The 18630-nt window shown below is 47.3% G+C and overlaps 1 protein-coding gene and 1 long non-coding RNA gene across 6 annotated transcripts in view; one reads left to right on the forward strand and one right to left on the reverse strand.

Moving 5' to 3' along the window:
- Positions 1-18630, forward strand: part of FGD5 (FYVE, RhoGEF and PH domain containing 5) — a 128235-nt gene that overhangs the window by 102005 nt on the left and 7600 nt on the right. For all 5 annotated transcript variants that reach the window (XM_038565566.1, XM_038565564.1, XM_038565563.1 and 2 more), the window contains exons 11-18: positions 1984-2055; positions 3291-3359; positions 7598-7681; positions 8956-9035; positions 11115-11214; positions 11520-11657; positions 12125-12254; positions 13049-13179. In XM_038565566.1, the coding sequence (XP_038421494.1) occupies positions 1984-2055; positions 3291-3359; positions 7598-7681; positions 8956-9035; positions 11115-11214; positions 11520-11657; positions 12125-12254; positions 13049-13179 (804 nt within the window). The remainder of the gene's footprint in view (positions 1-1983; positions 2056-3290; positions 3360-7597; positions 7682-8955; positions 9036-11114; positions 11215-11519; positions 11658-12124; positions 12255-13048; positions 13180-18630) is intronic.
- LOC111091235 overlaps positions 2765-18630 on the reverse strand; it is a 36078-nt gene continuing 20212 nt past the window's right edge. Inside the window, exons 2-3 of the long non-coding RNA XR_005374561.1 lie at positions 13019-13139; positions 2765-12351 (exon numbers count right to left, since the gene is read on the reverse strand). This is a non-coding gene — a long non-coding RNA (uncharacterized LOC111091235). The remainder of the gene's footprint in view (positions 12352-13018; positions 13140-18630) is intronic.

An 18630-nucleotide genomic window follows, 5' to 3' on the forward strand; every position in this document is an offset into this window, starting at 1 on the left:
TGCTATTTTGTGTTTCTCTCATAATGTTTGACTGAATGCCAGATATTATGTGTTGGAAGAATTGTGGAGACTGAGGGAAATGGTATCTACCCCAGAAGTGGGAATGCCTCCTTTTTAATCATGTCATTAATGTAGGGGGTAGGAGTTGGGTCAGTCCTGTCAGTAGTTGAGTTGGGTTTGGGTTTTGTTGTTGCTGTGTCACCTTCAGGGCTGCCTAGACTTCACATTCCTTCAGAAGAGGGCTGCTATTACCTGGTACTGTTTGTGGGGCCTGAGATGCTAGAGAGTTTTTCTCATTTTCCTTCCCACCTTCAGCTCTTAGCAATCCCTGCAGCACAGAAGGGGCCTCTCTCTATGCTCTTGCCCCTTCTCAAATGTAGACTGCTGTTTCCTGTTACTCAGTGCTATGCTCATAAGTCTCTGCTCTCCTAGACAAGCCTCGGTCTTCAGCAGGGCCTACAAGCCAAGCTTTCTCTGCGTTCCTGCTCCTCCTCTGTATGGTAGCCAAACACTGTCTTGTGGCCATGGCAGGTCTTGGACAGGTTTCTGCACAGGCCCAGGTGCATAATCCTGGGCCCAAGGGGGCACCTCCTCTCTTCTTGGGGGAGACAGCTTTTGCCTCTGCCCTTTCCCCAGAAGCACTGAGTGGCATTTTGTCTGTTCTCTGGGAGTGGATTTCTTGGCTTCTTTTAGGGGCTGAGGGTTTTGTACAAGAGAAGAAACTGGGGAAGTTGGCAGGGTTTTATGGCAGCCCCCCCAGTGGCAGCCAGCATGCCTTCACCACCAAGGGGTGGGGGGTCCTTTCTGGTCCTCTGCTCTGCCTCTAGTCCTCCTTATGAGCACCTAGTGGGAACTGCTGGAAAAGAGCTTGCCAGTGATTGCAGATGTGCCTTGAGTCTGGGTCTCTCTTTTATTCTAAACTATCCCATCAGGCCACACCTGACCTTGCAGAATCCATTAACATTTTATCTGCTTTCTTCTTATCCTCCTTTATGCAGCTGCCTCTTCCTCCTGTGTGTTGCAACAGTACACATGTCTTATGTCGCTGTGAAGGGGCTTGTCAATCTTTAGGACTTGGGTCAGTTGGTTGCCTTGTGACTTCGGCTCTCCAGTAGATGTAAGAAGAGTCAGGATTGTGTAGATTATCCTTTTCTCACTGTTAGGCTAGGGCCACTGTTCTCGTGCAGCATTCTACATCACGAGTGGAAATGGAACAATTATCACACATTTCTAGCGTGCAGGATTTTGTGCCCAAAACTATGGATGGGGTAAAAGCCTTTTCAAGGCAATGTCCCTATACACAATTTTCACCTTATTAGTTGACTTTAGAACCTGACCCTGCATAGGCTTCACGGGGCACCCACCCCATGGGTAGGTTACTTCTAGCATAATGGGGTGCTGTGCAGAGGGAAGGGAGGTGTGTCACTGTGTATTTCGGTAACCCAGTGAGGGACCAACAGGAGTTCCCAGGCACACTTACTTTTCCTTCAAGGAACTTAGATCTGTTTCTTCCCCAGGTAGAACATTTTCTTGATTACTATCTAGAGGCCCCATTCTGGGCTGCAAGCCTAGAGAGACAGTCTAGTCGTGGGCATCTGTCTACTCTGGGTTAGTGAAGTCTGGATGCTCCAGGCTTTATGGGGTACACAGATTTAGAGTAGGGGCCATGGCCTGACGATAAATATGGCTCTCGGATAGCATAGCAAGGGCAGGGGGCTTGCACCATGGCACGCAGAAGATGGTCGTGTCAGATCCCAGGCCCAGAGGGACTAGCTTGAATATGAGCAGCCCACAGGTCTGGCATCCTGCAGACCCAGGCTCAGGTCCCAACCCTGCCATGGACGAGAGGTAAGATTTTGGACAAGGCCTTTCTGGGCTCCCTTTTCCTCCTCTGAAGTAGAAGCAATGACACTCCCAGCAGAGGGGATGAGACCCCCTGCATGGGTCCTGACCATCTCCCCATCACTCTGCTCCCACCCACAGGAAAATCTGCAGAAGTTGGTCCACATTGAGCACAGTGTTCGGGGCCAAGGGGATCTCCTCCAGCCAGGAAGGGTGAGTGCCACCGCCGCCATGGGCAGGGACAGAGGGCGGCCTGCTAGGCAGGCGGGTGAGGCTCTGATAAGACCCATTGTTCAGCTGGGCTGGTCCCAGACAGGCCTGGCTGCAGGTGCTGTTTACCCGAGGAGGGAGGGTGGGCGGTCTGCTGGGCTACAAGACCCATGGGCGGCCTCCCAGTGGGGTTTTCCACTTTCAGGATCTTTAAAGGAACAGCGCCATTTGGGTTCAGAGTCCCCGGTAGTTCTTTTCACCTCTGAAAAGAAGAGATGGCCAAGTATTTTTAGTTTAGCCCAGCATTGCTGGGAAATCAGGAAAACCATCTCTCAAGAGCCCCAACAAAGTATCTTAAAAATAATATTCTTCAAGAGACAAATTTACCCACTTTTAAGCTTCCGAATGGAAAACATAAAACTCAGCTCAAAAATAGTCAAAAATGTGTTTGTTACCTGCTATGGTCCATGAAGGACAAGAGACAAATGAGAGGTTGTGCTCAGGATATTTTATTCAAAATTAGCAGGGATCTCACTGGTCTGAGATTCTATAAAATCACACCTACTGTTTTGGCCCAGGATTATCAATTCAGTAGATATTTATTAAACATCTATTTTATTTATCTTTAAGTAACATTAAACAATTATTTTAGGGATGCCTGAGTGGCTCGGCGGTTTAGCTCCTGCCTTCAGCCCAGGGCATGATCCTGGAGTCCTGAGATCAAGTCCCGCATCGGGCTCCCTGCATGGAGCATGTTTCCCCTCTGCCTGTGTCTCTGCCTCTCTCTGTGTGTGTCTCTCATGAATAAATAAATAAAATCTTTTAAAAAGAATAAACATCTGTTTTAAATATCCTCCAGAATTAAGGAGCCTGTAGCAGCTATTCACAGGTCTTCCACTGTTTTAGCAAACCTTCAGAGTGTCCAGTCTGAAGGTCTCCTCAAGACAGCAAACCAGGGAAGGAGTCACTGTCTGGATCACTTGGAGGCCAGAACAGTGTCTGGGACTTGGTATATAATTCAGAGTGGAGTGTTCCTAAAAAGCAGAGTTGTCTGTCTCCAGAGCTGTGCTGGCAAACACGGGCATCACTCTAAAGCTGGGAATTCACCCATGAGCTATTCTGTGGTGCTTTGGGAGGCATCGTAACTAATGGTTCCTTCTCAGGGCCTTTCCCCCATCCTTCTTTAGGATGGCAGTAGGCATCAGTCTGACTCTCCAGGTCTCCTTCTCTTCCCACAGGAGTTTCTGAAGGAGGGGACACTGATGAAAGTAACAGGGAAAAGCAGACGCCCCCGACACCTGTTCCTGGTAAGTACCTGGCCCCCAGCCAAGCCCCAGGACTGTCCAATTCTGTGATGTTTTTCTAGCTCATTATTCAAAGACAGCTGGAAGAGGGTGGCTGCTAGAACAGAGACAAATATTTAGGATGAGGATCATTCTGCAGAACTGAGCTTTCCAGAGAGCTGAGAGCTTAACCCTTGCCAACCACAACCCTTCCTGCATTTATTATTTGAGTGATTTTGAATGGAATTTTGCCGAAATTGAATTACCTCTATCCCCATCTGAAACATCCTAACACTGGGAAGTTCTTACCCTGGATATAACTATTCGACTGCCTTATCTAAGCATGAGAAAACTGAGATCCAGAAGGGGAGTTTCCTTGGCTGCATCTCCCAGCAGATTGGTGGCAGAGGCCCAGAAGGGAACCAGGGTTGTGACCTCAGTCTAGCACTTTCTCCACTGTGCACAAGACAGAGTACAATGTAATAGTTCTAATGATTTACAGCCACAGTCTGGAGTACCAGGGAATGCCTAGGCCTGTTACATGGTAATATCAACCTCTGTGGCTGTTGAGCTACAAGCAGCAATTTGCCCCAACCCTACAACTCCCAAGTTGTTTTGCCTTTTAAGTTCTCCCACCTGCTGGGTATAATTTTCTCTCTGTTATTCACTATTGGCTTTTTTTTTTTTTTTTTTTTTTTTTTTTTTACTGTCAGTTGTGGCTGCCCAACAGCCTCCTTACACTTTGTTAGAATTGTGTGCAGAGTAACAGTGAACAGGCTCCAAGTGTCTTAAGAACTGTGTTTCAGATATTAAGTGAGCACCTCTGGTGTGCTGGGCACTGGAAACAAAGAGAAAAGTCTCATGCTGCCCCCTGAACCTTCAAAGTCTGACATAAAGATGGAATTATGAGAATGGCATGGACGGAATCTCAGGGCCACAGGAACAAAGAGGAAGAGCAAAGAGAGATAGGAGGAAGCCATCTTTTGTTCCGTGTTAGTCTAAATATTTGAAAACTCCTTCTATGAGAAGAAATGATAGCCTTGAATTTAGGATATATGTGGTCATGAGCCAGAGTGAGCAGGTTAGATCCTAACCCAACGCTTAGCCCCTCTGAAACCCTTAGACAAGTCACAGACATGTCTGAGCCTCAGCTTTTCCAAGAGGAAAGTGGAAATACTAGGCGGTTTAGGGAATTAAATGAGGTACATAGAAGCAGCTTATCTGGAAACAGTGTCTTCCCTTCCCTCTCACAATGGCCCCATGGGACACAGGTTCTCCCTCTGTGCCAGCACAGCCCTGGGGAGAGTTGGAGCCCACAACCATGTCTTCTCAGGATGAAAAAATAAGGTCCAGGATGGTGATAAAGGAGCATGAGCTTTGGAGTCAGACTGGATCACATCCGAGTTCTGACACTTACTGGCTATGAGGCCCATGGCACATCCATCACTTCTCTGAGTCTCAGTGCCCTTGTCTTTAGAGTCGGATAATTGTCCTTCCTGCCTATGAAGGAAGGGAGTGAAGCAGCAGCTGGAATAGAGGGAGCTCCCTTTTGAACCCCTAGCCATTCCCCATCTGGCCACCTCCTCTGGCCAGGCTCTGCTTGTGCCTCTGCCTCTCACAGGGACCTTGAGTGCCAGGGAAGACACAGTGTCCTGATCTTCCTGAGTGTCTTCCCCCTCCCTCTACTCCTCCCCTTTGCCCTCTCCTTTCTCTCTTTCCCTCCCTCATGTGCTCTCCAGCATCTAATTGGCCCTTCATCATAGCCTCTCACTCACTCATCTCCATGCTAGGCCTGGGTCTCTTTTAGTCTCTTGTTTTTGTTAGGCCATACCTCCCTGCAGGCTGAACCAGGGTCCCATTCTTTCTCTGAATTAGCATAGGATCTTCATAAATACCTCCAGGAGAGACAGACAGGTTCCTGAGCCAGGAAGAGCCATGATGAATACACTTAAGAATTTTTCTTCCTCCTAAGGTGCCATTTTCATAAAATAATTGTTAATTTTAGAACAAAGTCAGGATATCTGCCCACCACTGCACGGGGGTTTTGGTAATGCTACAGAGAGGTTCCCACCATGGCCCCAGGTGGTAGGTGGGGCTCCCACTGGTGGCTTATTATTGTGAGAGATTCCCCTTCACTCTTCAATGAAGAATTCCTCTATCTTCCTCCAGATCAGTCTGAAAACTCCTGCCCGCTTTGAAGAGGAAAGGAAAACTATGGGCAATTGGAAGGCAGCCTGGTCCTGACCACTCATAAAACCCCAGGGTGCTAATGGTAGTTGCCATGGCAGCAGGTGCTTGAGGGGCAGCCATACAAGGTCTGGGACTGCTCTGATCAGTGACATAAGCCAATTCCCCAGGGTGGGCAGGCTTATGAGCAAGGCTCTGTGCCCAGGTTTGGTCACTGTCCCCAGATGGGGCCAGGACTTAACCATGTGGCCACCCCCCAACATACCACACCTGAACATACTGGAAGTGCATTCATTTACATATGACCCTGCCTCTGCCACTTACAAGTTTTGTAACCTTGGGCAGGTTGTCAAGGCTCTCTGTGCCTCAATTTCTCCCTCTGTGAAATGAGGATGATAATGATAGTGCCTGCCTGATGGGATTATTGGGGGCATGAATTGAGATCAGGGTACTTACCTCAGCACCTAGTACAGAGTGAATGTTCAGTGGACAGTAGCTCTTTGTCATTATTAGAAGGGAAGAGCTGGAGGAGGCTTTGAAGTCTCCTCTGACCTGGGGGTCCTAGAGGTCTATTGAAACACAGTCTCATGCATTCATTCATGGATGGTCTGTGAATGCTTTTGGATTACAGTGGCTGAGTTGAATAGTTGTGACAGAGACTCTGTGACCTGCAAAGACTTAAATACTCTCTAGGCCTTTATTGAAACGTTTGCTGGCCCCTGGTTTACCCCAACTCTGCTTAGAGACAGTGAGGTCCAGAGAGAGGAAAGGTTTGCTCATGCAGCAACTCTGTGTCCAGGCCAAGTGTCCTGCGCTACTGTGGCTGCGATGTTGGGATCCTAAGAGCTAGTGGCAGGATTCTGTTCCCACAGCAGACTCCCTGTGGGGAGAGGAAGTGCTAATCCTGAGTTCTTTCTCTGTTTCGGCTCCTTAGATGCCTCGTCCTGTTCAGTCCTCACAACGCCCCTACTTTATACTGGCTCCCACACATGGTGGGCTCACTGGGGTCAGTTCTTTCTCAGCATCCATGATGAGGTAGGGGCAGCTTCCTCCTGCTCTGCTGGGAGGAAGCTGAAGCTCAGGGAGGGGGGGTCAGGCAGCTTATCCACAGTCGCATAGATGCTACAGAGCAGGGTGAGGATTGATATCCTTTTTCCAAACTGTAACCCTTTTAGCCAAACAGAAACACTCCCCCCATGGAAGTGAGGTGCCTTTCACTATGGTTCTTCTGGTCTGCCCTAGATAGGGGCAAGGAGCTTCAGTTGCTCATTTAACAAATATTATTACCTACTGTGGTCACTGGAGGTACACCAGTGATCAGGACTCAGCAGCTCCCTATCCTTAAGGAGCTATGTCCCTCCCCATCACCCTTCCTTAACTATACTTTATGGCAGCTCCATTTGTAGAGTAAAATGCATCAATTTAAGTATACATGTCTACGCATTGACTAATATATATCATTGTGTAACCACCACTTCGGTCAAGGTATAGAATATTTCTAGCCATCCCCCACCCCTGAAAGGTCCCCTGTGCCCCTTAGCACTCACTTCCCCCATCCTCTGCCTAAGCGACCATTGGCCTAATTTCCATCACTACAGGTTAGTTTTACCTGTTTTGGAACTTCATATAAATGCTATGAAGCAGTGTGTACTCCTCTGTGTCTGACTTCTTTCACTTAGCATGTTTTTGAGATTCACCCATGCTGTGTGTGTTCCATCAGTTCCTTTTGGTTGCTATGTAGTACTCCACAGTATGGATGTACCATGGTTCATTTACGCATTGACCTGTTGTGTAACATTTGGGTTGTTTCCACTATTGGCTGTTATGAATAAAGCCTGCATGAACATTCCTGTACTTGGCTTTTTGTGGACATCTGCATTTATTCCTTTTAACTATAGACCTAGGAGTGGGATTTCAGGGAGGGGGCTCACATGTTCGCTCAGAGTGGTTTTGCTTTCCTGTGAGGAAAAAGGCAAGATGCCTCTGCTATCCAGAATTCAGTGATCCTCCAAGACAAATACCCCACACAGCCTTCTGCGGCCAAGAAACATCTGATGGGGTTTCCTTCTCCCCAGATGAGCGATGTGCTCCTGTACACATATCCCCAGAAGGATGGGAAATACCGGCTGAAGAACACGTTGTCAGTGGCCAGCATGAAGGTAAATGCCTGGTACTAGGCCACCCTGGGGTGGATGGGCAGAGGGAGACCTCAGGGGAGGAGACACCACCGCATCCCCACTTCTGGAAGCTCATAGATCAGCAGGAAGAGGCAGCTCCAGGGAAACAGTATTTCATTGTGGGTTATAGCAGCTTTGTGCTATAGGTAGTCAGGTAGAGGGGAGAGGGAAGGAGGACTTTCCGGAGGAGGGGAGCTGAATCCCTTAGGCTAGATAATAATATTTGGACAGATGGGGAAGGGGAAAGGGAAGGACATTTCTAAAAAGAGGAAGATGCATAAGGAAACATTTGGAGGGAGGAAATAAATGGGTGTTTCATAAAGTTTTTTTAAATTGCAAAATACAGGTAACATACAATTTACCATTTTGATCATTTTTAAGCATACAGTTCAGCAGTGTTGTGTATCTACCCTGTTGTGCAACCATCACCACCAGTGATTTCTAGAAGTTTTTAAATCCTCCCCAGATAAAACTCCAACCTCTTTCCTAATTTCCCATTCCTCCAGCCCCATCCCCTGGCATCTACCATCCTACTTTTTGTCTCCAGGAATTTGCTCTAGATAATTCATATAAGTAGGATTATGCAGTGTTTGTCTTTTTGTGACTGGCCTATTTCAGCTAGCAGGATGTCCTCAAGGTGCGTCCATGTTGCAGCCTGTGTCAGAATGTCCTTCCTGTTTATGGCTTAATGATATTCCATTGTACATATAGACCATATTTTGTTTTTCCATTCATCCACGGATGGACAGTTGAGTTACTTTCACCTTTTGGCTATTATAAATAATGCTGCTATGCACATGGTGTATAGATATGTCCTTAAGAGCCTGCTTTCCGGGGATCCCTGGGTGGCTCAGCGGTTTGGCGCCTGCCTTTGGCCCAGGGCGCGATCCTGGAGTCCCGGGATCGAGTCCTGCGTCGGGCTCCCGACATGGAGCCTGCTTCTCCCTCCTCCTGTGTCTCTGCCTCTCTCTCCTCTCTCTATGTCTATCATAAATAAATGAGTAAATCTTTAAAAAAAAAAAAAAAGAGCCTGCTTTCTGCTCTTTAGGGTACATACCCACCACCCTGGGGTGGGCAGGTGCCCACAGACCACAGAGTTGGGACCAGCACTCCCCCCTCCATGCACACACATGCACACAGCGTCTACCACCCTTTGCAGGTGAGGAAACTCAAGCTCATAGAAGGATGGTGGCAAGACCAAGAGAAGAGTGGGGTCTGTGGTTGCCCCTCCTGACAGTCTGCTGTTGGTTTTGCAGGTCAGTCGCCCTGTGATGGAGAAAGTGCCCTATGCTCTAAAGATCGAGACTCCCCAGTCCTGCCTGACTCTGTCTGCAAGGTATGGGGAGGTGGGTGGAAGGAGGGCCTGGGGGGTGGAGGGGCAGGATTTTATAGGTGTTAAAGGTTGGAATAACAAGCTGGATGTGTCATGTCTATTTTGGTATTGTTTTGGGTCAAGGGGCTTATGTTCTAGAACCTGTCGTTTAAATACAACAATAACAGTATCTCATGTTTGTAAAACATTGGGTCTTTACAGCAATGCAAGAAGTTAAGGTGAGTGAAAAACCCACTGTGCACTTTAGTTCATAAAGTGGTCTGCTTTTAGGCTTTCATATCCAGAGAGCAAGAGAAAAACATAATGAGTGAGCATTCATCATTTGCCTTTCCCTGGTTTGGAGTTGTGGCCTTTCTATCAGAAGTGTCTGTGTTTTCTCCAGGCCTTCAGGCTACCCAAGGATCCCACCTCACTCTGGGCAGCAAAAGAGCTTCAGGGCAAGGCCAGCTCTAGCTCTCTGGGCTCAAACCCCAGGGAGATACGGTTCCTGCTAGCGCCACTGTGGGCACTGTGGGGGCTGGGACAGGGTCCCCAAGGCATAGGTGTCTCCTCCCTCAGCTGGTGCATGACCCTGGGGGTGGCAGCAGTACTATTGGTGTGAGGAGGTCGTTCCAGGTGTGGCACAGGATGTGCACACGCTGATACACTCTCATGTAGTTGCGTTTACTCATTCAAGCATGTATTAGCCACTCCTCGGTGCTAGGTCCTGTGCTGAGGACACAGGATTTAAACCTTGGTGTGCTCAGCGGAAGCGCACATTAAGGGCAGGGCATAGAACATAACTGCTGTAATAGTTAATGGTGTTGATGACAAGAGCAATGTGCATTGGGCATCTGCTGGGTTTCAGGCTCCTTTGATCCCATCGCCACCCTTGGGTGTGGAGCTTGAGGCCTCCCCCATGCCTGGGGAGTTGAGGCCTAGAGGGAAGTCACATGACCATGTGAGGAGGAACTGGGGCTCAAATGCAGGAGTGTGTGACCCAGAGCTCTTATCCACTGCTGTCTACTGGCCTCAGTGGGTAGAAGAAACCTTGAAAATTCCATGGAGCAACCACCTATCGGGGAAGGGCAGGCTTCCTGGAGGAGGTGATGCCTAGGTGGGGTTCCATGGTGTTTTTTCTCCTCATCTCTAGGGAAGTCTGAGGCCGGAGAAGGGTATGGCTTCTATTTGTCCAGTGTGGGTGGCCATACTCGGCCCTTCAGTTGGGGCTGTCCATCTCTACTAGGCAGGGGCACTGTCCTTGGGCCAGTGGCCTTGAGGAGCCACTATCACTGACAGGCCAGTCACCTTCCGGCATGCCCAAATACTTCATGCTGAAGCTTTCAGGGAACAGGGGCACCCATACATCTCCCTTTAGGGGATGGCATCTGGTCACCCATCACCCCCTGTGCCTCCCTGGCCAACCTAGTCCCTTATCCTGGCTTTCCTGGGCAGGCCACACACTTAATGCAGGGTGGGAGCGACACCTAGTGGGCCCTGGGAGAATTTTCACCCCGCTGCCTCAGGACCGTGCTCACCACTCCGGAAACCTGCGGGGCAGGGTGCAGAGTAGGGATTTGGAAGTCAGCATGTTGGGTGAGGGAATGTCTGGGAAACTATGTAGGAAAATGATGAGGAAGATGGAGAGACGAGGATGTTGAACTTTTCCAGCTGTTCCTACTCCTCCCATCTCTGTGTACGCAGCCCTTGGCACCCTGCCCCTCGTCCCTCCTAAGTGTGGGAACCTCTGTGCCTCCCAAATGCCCTTTGCTTCTGCACAGTGCTTTACCATTAACAAACCTACATGTCATTTCTTCCACCTAACAGTGTTGGGAGTTAGAGGAATGGTACTGACAGTCCCGTGTTATAGGGAAGGAAGCAGGCCCAGAGGACAGCTAGCTTGCCCTGGCTACCCTGCTAGTAGAGGCAGATACTGAGGTACAGTCCTAGGCTGGTCTGGCAGGTGGCTGGTGCTTGCTGGGATGTCAGACACCAAGAGGCACAGCCAGGGGAGAGGTGGGGGAACTTGATCTACACTGAGAAACAGAGGCCAAGCTGCTATGCATGCCTGCATGCCTTGCTCACACTAGCTTCTGCCCACAGCTCCTGTGCAGAGCGAGATGAGTGGCACAGCTGTCTGAGCAGGGCCCTCCCTGAGGATTACAAGGCCCAAGCTTTGGCGGCCTTTCACCACAGTGTGGAGGTGAGTGGGGACCCTAGAGCCACTTGACACTGGCCTCACAGCCCTAGGTTTCCCTGGGTACCCACCGCTCCTTCCATCAGGTTCCGCCTCCTACCCTTCCCACCAACGCCCCACAGTCACTGTGCAGCCCAAGTACCTCTAGTTGGCTCTGTTTCTGACCCAAAGTTAGCATCCTGGAGGATGCAGTGGGATGGAGGGGGTTGTAGAATTAGAATCCACCCCACACAAAAACACCCTGTACTGGAAAGAGGGCACCCATCCAGCCATCTCCTGACCACACTGCTCACCTCATTCCATTGCTCCAGATACGAGAGAGGCTGGGGGTCAGCCTGGGGGAGAGGCCCCCCACTCTGGTGCCTGTCACACATGTTATGATGTGCATGAACTGTGGCTGTGACTTCTCCCTCACCCTGAGGCGTCATCACTGCCATGCCTGTGGCAAGGTGAGTCACACTCGTCTGGGTGAGTGACATAGGGTCGTGTGGGGTGGGGTGGGGATTCAGGGGCACCCAGCAGTTGCTGTGGAACCCAGGTCAGGGTGTTTTCACACTAACCCTGTCAGGTAGGAATTGTTGATGCCCATTATACTGAGAGCCTGGAGCCAGGGCTCCAAATCCCGTTCTATTAGACCAATGCATTCCCAAAGGAAAATCAGAGCACATGTGGCTGTTGTCTTTGGAGAAAAAGTATTGTGTCCTGGTTAAGGGCTTATCAGACAAACTGATAAGACATTTGCAGAGAAACTGTGTCTCTACGATGGAAAAGCAGGGGGACCTGGCACAGTCCTGCACTCAGAACAGTTCCTGGAGAAGTGGCAGGGGGCTGGTCAGCAGAGGGGAGAGGACGCTGGCCTTCTGCACATGCAGAGGGTGAGAACCGTTCCAGCATGTGTCCCCAACTGGCCTTGCAGATTGTGTGCCGGAACTGTTCAAGAAACAAGTACCCTCTGAAGTACCTCAAGGACCGGATGGCCAAGGTCTGTGATGGCTGCTACGGGGAGCTGAAGAAGAGGGGCGGGGATGTCCCAGGCTTGATGAGAGGTAACCTGGGGACCACTGCTCTTCTGGGAGGCCTCTCACCGGCCTGTGGTTGGTGCCTGAAGCCACTTTCCTGGGGAGGCGCAGAACAAAAGCAGCCCTGGAGGAGGAAAAGGGGGTTTAAACTCACACCTAGGGCACCGTTTCCTAAAATGTTGACTCCATGGGAAGTCGATTGGCACTCCCAGAAGAAGGGTCTGTGGGCAGCTAAGCTTGGGAAGCACTCGGTCTGTGCCTCTCTGTGAAGCAGGTGTGGTGCTTCATGTTTACTTTGCCACGGTGGCACTCTTTTTGAAAATGTTCTATAGACTTATGTTCTACGGGACTTTTCCAGGATAAGGATTTTGAGACAGACAGCACAGGAACTGTGGATCAGGCAAGGGCTGAGGGCTTCTTGATTGATGAAAGAGCCTGGGGAAGCCAGGCTGGCCCTTGAGAGACTGTGCTCAGGGTACAGGCTTTGTGCAGGCAATGTTGGTCCAAAGGGACAAGTGTCCTGGGCCTAAAAGCAAAGTTTTCTCCCTGAGGCCACCTGAAGCCATCATGGAGGACAGCCCAGATGAAGAAGGCATGGCCAGCACCCAGGAGAAGCCTTTCTTCTTGGTCACCATGGCCTTTGTGTCAGCAGAGGGAGTGTGCTTGTCTTTCTGGTCACACCTAACCCCCATCATGAGGCTGAGTCCCATCTCATGAGGGACTAGGAGCTCTAATTTTTTAGGGACTGGCATTCCAAAGCAAGGTGCATGCCTGTCCATGTGGACACTCACCTCCCTTTGCCTGGCTTGTCTTGGTTACAGAGCGGCCCGTGAGCATGAGCTTCCCCTTGTCCTCCCCCCGCTTCTCGAGCAGTGCCTTCTCATCCGTCTTCCACAGCATCAACCCCTCGACCTTCAAGAAGCAGAAGAAGGTCCCTTCAGCCCTAACTGAGGTAAGGCAGGTGGACTGCCTGTGTGGGAGGCAAGGGATTTAGAAGGTTCATAGTCCTTCTCAGTGGACAGAGGACCATGAACCCCTCATGCCACACCCATACCCCCACCCCAACCTGGCTGAGCCCTTCAGGACAAGAGAATTCCCAACGGGAGACACTCTAGTGACAAGGACTGACTCAGAGTTTGTCTCCTGGGCATCACTGAGGACATGGCTGCTTGGTGGCAGAAGGCAAGACCCGAAATGTGGATGGTGCTAGAAGTCTTTCCCATCCCTCCCTCCCCTCCAAGTCTTTCTTTTTTTCCTCCTTACTTTCTCTACTGTCCCATGGCCTGGACCTGGTCTCCAAGGGCAGTGCACAGATCACTGGGGTTCTTATGACTGAAAGAGTCACAGTCCTGCCTTAGCCCTCCGTAGCAGGCCCTCGGAGCTATGCTGACCAATCAACCTATAGGTCCCAAGTAGCCTCAGGTGCTGAGTCTCCTAGAGGGTATGGGACTCTTTGTAGGAAACCTCAGAATTGCTTGAAGTCAAGTCCATCCTATATGGAGGGTCAGATTATATGTCTATATTCTGATCACAACCACAAACGAATGTGTACCTGTGCATATACAAGCTGTCAAAAGAAGTGTGATCAGCTGTTTCCAAGTTTCTGCATTAATACTCATTATTGAGTAGCAGGTGGCAAGGGTTTTATTTTTTTATTTTTTTTTTAATTTTTTAAATTTTTATTTATTTATGATAGTCACAGAGAGAGAGAGAGAGAGAGGCAGAGGGAGAAGCAGGCTCCATGCACCGGGAGCCCGACGTGGGATTCGATCCCGGGTCTCCAGGATCGCGCCCTGGGCCAAAGGCAGGCGCCAAACCGCTGCGCCACCCAGGGATCCCGTGGCAAGGGTTTTAAAAAGTGTTAGAGCATGAAATATTTAAAGGGAGTACAGTTCTGTTCATTAACTTAATTCCTTTGCATATTAAAAAGCTTGGGAATAACACATACATGGTAAAGAAAATGTTTTTTCAAAACAGCACAAAAGGGGCAGCCTGGGTGGCTCAGCAGTTTAGCACTGACTTCAGCCCAGGGCCTGATGCTGAAGACCTGGGATCGAGTCCCATGTCAGGCTCCCTGCATGGAGCCTGCTTCTCCCTCTGCCTGTGTCTCTGCCTCATGCTCTGTCTCTCTCATGAATAAACAAAAGCTTAAAAAAAAAAAAACAGCACAAAAGAATACCTGATGAAACATGAGTTTTTCTCCTTCCCAAAGTCCTCCAGGCCCACCTACCCTCAGAGATAACCACCATCAAGTTTCTTAAGGATCCTTCCAGAAATTTTATTGCATATATATAATAAAGATGTACATTCATTGATCCTTTTATTTTTTACCCAAAAGATAAGAAGTTGTACTGAATCTTCTATACATTTTTTCACACTTAATTTCTCTTAGCTATCATTCCACATTTGGTCACACATTGCTGATCAAATAAGTGGGAGAACCTGGCCTGGAACCCCAGACTAGTATTACTCTAAACCTGTGTTGTGTTTTGAACCCCCACATAAAGACTCTCCAACAGACAAATATCACATCTACTAATAACAACAGGAATTAACACCCCTATTAGGAAGAAGATCATAAAACCTTTTAAGTAAACATTACAAAGAGGATCCATCTTTAAACATAAGAGATGAGCTTAAAAGTATAAGAATCAGGGACACCTAGGTAGCTCAGTCAGCTGAATGTGTGACTCTTGGTTTCAGTTCAGGTCACAATTCAGGATTGCGAGATTGAGCCCTGCATCAAGCCATGCATGGGGCTCTACACTCAGTGCAGAGTCTGCTTGAGATTCTCTCTCCCTGTCCCTCTGCCCCCCACCCTCCTGCTCGTGCTTGTGCTCATGCTCTCTCTCTCTCTCTCTCTCAAATAAATAAAATCTTCTTAAAAATTTAAAAAATGTAAGAATCAAATTTATTTTTTGAGCATGTATGTGTGGGTTTTTTCCCCAAGCTTTCATTTAAATTCCAGTTAGTTAATATACAGTGCTATATTAGTTTCAGGTGTATAATATAGTGAGTCAGCACTTCCATACAACACCTGGCGCTCATCACAACAGTGCACTCCTTAATCCCCATCATATATGTCACCCATCCCCTGCCTACCTGCCCTCTGGTGACTATCAGTTTGTTCTCAGTAGTTAAGAGTCTGTTTCTTGGTTTGCTCCCTATCTCTCTTTTTTTCCCCCTTTGTTCATTTGTTTTGTTTCTTAAATTCCACATATGAGTTTAAATTATGTGGTATTTCTCTTTCTCTGACCAACTTATTTTACTCAGCATAATACCCTCTAGTTCCATCCATGTCATTGCAAGTGACAAGACTTCATTCTTTTTTACGGCTGAGTAATATTCCACTGAGTGTATATACTGCTTCTTCTTTATCCATCCATCAATCAATCGACATCTGAGCTGCTTCCATATCTTGGCCATTGTCAGTAATGCTGCTATAAACATTGGGATACATATGTCCCTTTGAATTAATATCTTAGTATTCTTTGGGTAAATAGCAGTAAAATTGCTAGACGATAGGATAGTTATTTTAACTTCTTGAGGAGCCTCCACAGTTTTCCAGAGTGGCTGCACCAGTTCACATTCCCAGCAAAGTGCAAAGGGGTTCCCCTTTCTCCACATCCTCACCAACACCTGTTGTTTCTCGTGTTGTTGATTTTAGCCATTCTGACAAGTGTGAGGTGGTATCTCATTGCAGTTTTGATTTGCATTTCTCTGATGATAAGTGACGTGATCATCCATGTGTCTGTTGGCCATCTGTGTGTCTTCTTTGGAGAAATGTCTGTTCATGTCTTCTGCCCATTCCTTTACTGGATTTTTCGTTTTTTAGGTGTTGAGTTTTGTAAGTGCTTTATGTATTTTTGTATATTAACCCCTCATCAGATATCTCATTTGCAGATATCTTATCCAATACTAAAGGTTGCCTTTTAGTTTTGTTGATTGTTTCCTTCTCTTTGCAGAAGCTTTTTATTTTGATGAAATCCCAATAGTTCATTTTTACTTTTGTTTCCCTTGCCTCAGGAGACACATCTAGTAAGAAGTTGCTATGGCCCATGTCAAAGAGGCTGCTGCCTGTGTTCTCCTCTAGGATTTTAAGTGTTTTTCTGTCTCTCATTTAGGTCTCTCATCCATTTTGAATTTATTTTTGTGTATGGTATAAGAAAGTGGCCCAGTTTCACTCTTCTGCATGTCGCTGTCCAGTTTTCCCAATACCATTTATTGAGGAAACATCCTTTTTCCCATTGGATATTCTTCCCTGCTTTGTTCAAGATTAGTTGACCATATAGTTGTGGGTACATTTCTGGGTTCTGGGTTCTGTTCCATTGATATGTGTCTGTTTTTGTGCCAATACCACACTGTTTTTGATTACTTCAGATTTGTACCATAACTTGAAATCCAGAATTGTGGGATCCCTGGGTGGCGCAGCGGTTTGGCGCCTGCCTTTGGCCCAGGGCGCGATCCTGGAGACCCGGGATCGAATCCCACGTCGGGCTCCCGCTGCATGGAGCCTGCTTCTCCCTCTGCCTATGTCTCTGCCTCTCTCTCTCTCTCTCTCTGATGTGACTATCATAAATAAATAAAACTTAAAAAAAAAAAAGAAATCCAGAATTGTGATGCCTCCAGCTTTTCTTTTACAAGGTTGCTTTGGCTATTTAGGGACTTCTGTGGTTCCATACAAATTTTAGGACTATTCTAGCTTTGTGAAAAACGCTAGTAGTACTTTGACAGGGATTACATTAACTGTGAAGGTTGCTTTGGGTAGTATAGATATTTGTATATATACAAATATAGTATAGATATATATATAGTATAGATATTTGATATTTTAATGATATTTGTTCTTCCAATCCATGAGCATGAGATATTTTTCCATCTTTTTATGCCATCTTCACTTCTTTCATCAGTGTTTCTTCATAGTACAGATCTTTCTTTCACCTCTTTAGTTAGGTTTATTCCTAGGTATCTTGTTGTTTTTGGTGCAGTTATAAATGTGGTTGATTCCTTAATTTCTCTTTCTGCTGCTTCATTATTGGCATATAGAAATGCAACAGATTTCTGTATGTTGATTTGGTATCCTGTGATTTTACTGAATTTGTTTATCAGTTCTAGCAGTTTTTTGGTGGAGTCTCTTGGGTTTTCTATATATAGTATAATGTCATCTGCAAATAGTGAAAATTTTACTTCTTCCTTCCCAATTTGGAGGACTTTTTTATTTTTTTAATATTTTATTTATTTATTCATGAGAGACACAGGGAAAGAGAGAGGCAAAGACACAGGCAGAGGGAGAAGCAGGCTCCATGCAGGGAGCCCAACGTGGGACTCGATCCCGGGTCTCCAGGATCAGGCCCGGGGCGAAGACGGCGCTAAACCACTGAGCCACCAGGGCTGCCCTGGAGGACTTTTTAAAAAAAAGTAATCTCTACATTCAACATGGGGCTCAGAGTCATGACCCTGAGATCAAGAGTTGCATGCTCCACCAACCGAGTGCGCCAGGCATCTTAGTTTGGATTCCTTTTATTTCTTTTTGTTGTCTGATTGCTCTGGATAGGACTTCTAGTACTACGTTGAATAAAAATGTTAAGAGTGGACATCCCTGTCTTATCCCTGACTGTAGAGGAAAAGCTGTCAGTTTTTCTGCATTTAGGATATTAGCTGTGCACTTTTCATAAATGGCCTTTATTATATTGAGGTATGTTCCCTCTAAACCTACTTGAGTGTTTTTATCATGAATGGCTATTGTCCTTTGTCAAATGCTTTTTCTACATCTATTGAAATGATCGTTTGGTTCTTATCCTTTCTTTTCTTAATGTGATGTATCACATTGATTTGTGAATATTGAACCATCCTTGCATCCCAGGAATAAATCCCACTTGATTGTGGTGAATGATTTTTTTAATGTATGGTTGGATTTGGTTTGCTATTATTTTGTTGAGGATTTTTGCATCTATGTTCATCAGAGATATTTGGCCTGAAGTTCTCTTTTTTAGTGGTGTCTTTAGTTGGCTTGGTATCAGGGTTAATGCTGGCCTCATAGAATGAATTTGGAAGGTTCCCTTACTTTTCTATTTTTTGGAATAGTTTGAGAAGAATAGATACTAACTCTTATAAGAATCAGTTTTAGGAGGAACCTTTCCCCCAGATATCTGCAGTTTCATATTTTGAGGCCTTGGGGGCTGGGGAGAGGGAGCTAAGAATCTGAAACACCACTTGGGATGGCACTCCTGAAGGTAGTTTTTGACTACTGGTCTCCTGAGTCCATTCAGTAAATCCTGTCTTAAAGCCTGGTACTGTTCTGGTGCTTTTGAGGTGCTGGATGTATCCTGAGACCTCATTCGAGTCTCAGATTTCAAAGTAGTATAAACACTCTGCCAACTGGTTTGCACTGTCATTTTATCTC

The sequence above is a fragment of the Canis lupus genome, chromosome 20, assembly GCF_011100685.1.
Source record: "Canis lupus familiaris isolate Mischka breed German Shepherd chromosome 20, alternate assembly UU_Cfam_GSD_1.0, whole genome shotgun sequence".
NCBI lineage: Eukaryota > Metazoa > Chordata > Mammalia > Carnivora > Canidae > Canis > Canis lupus.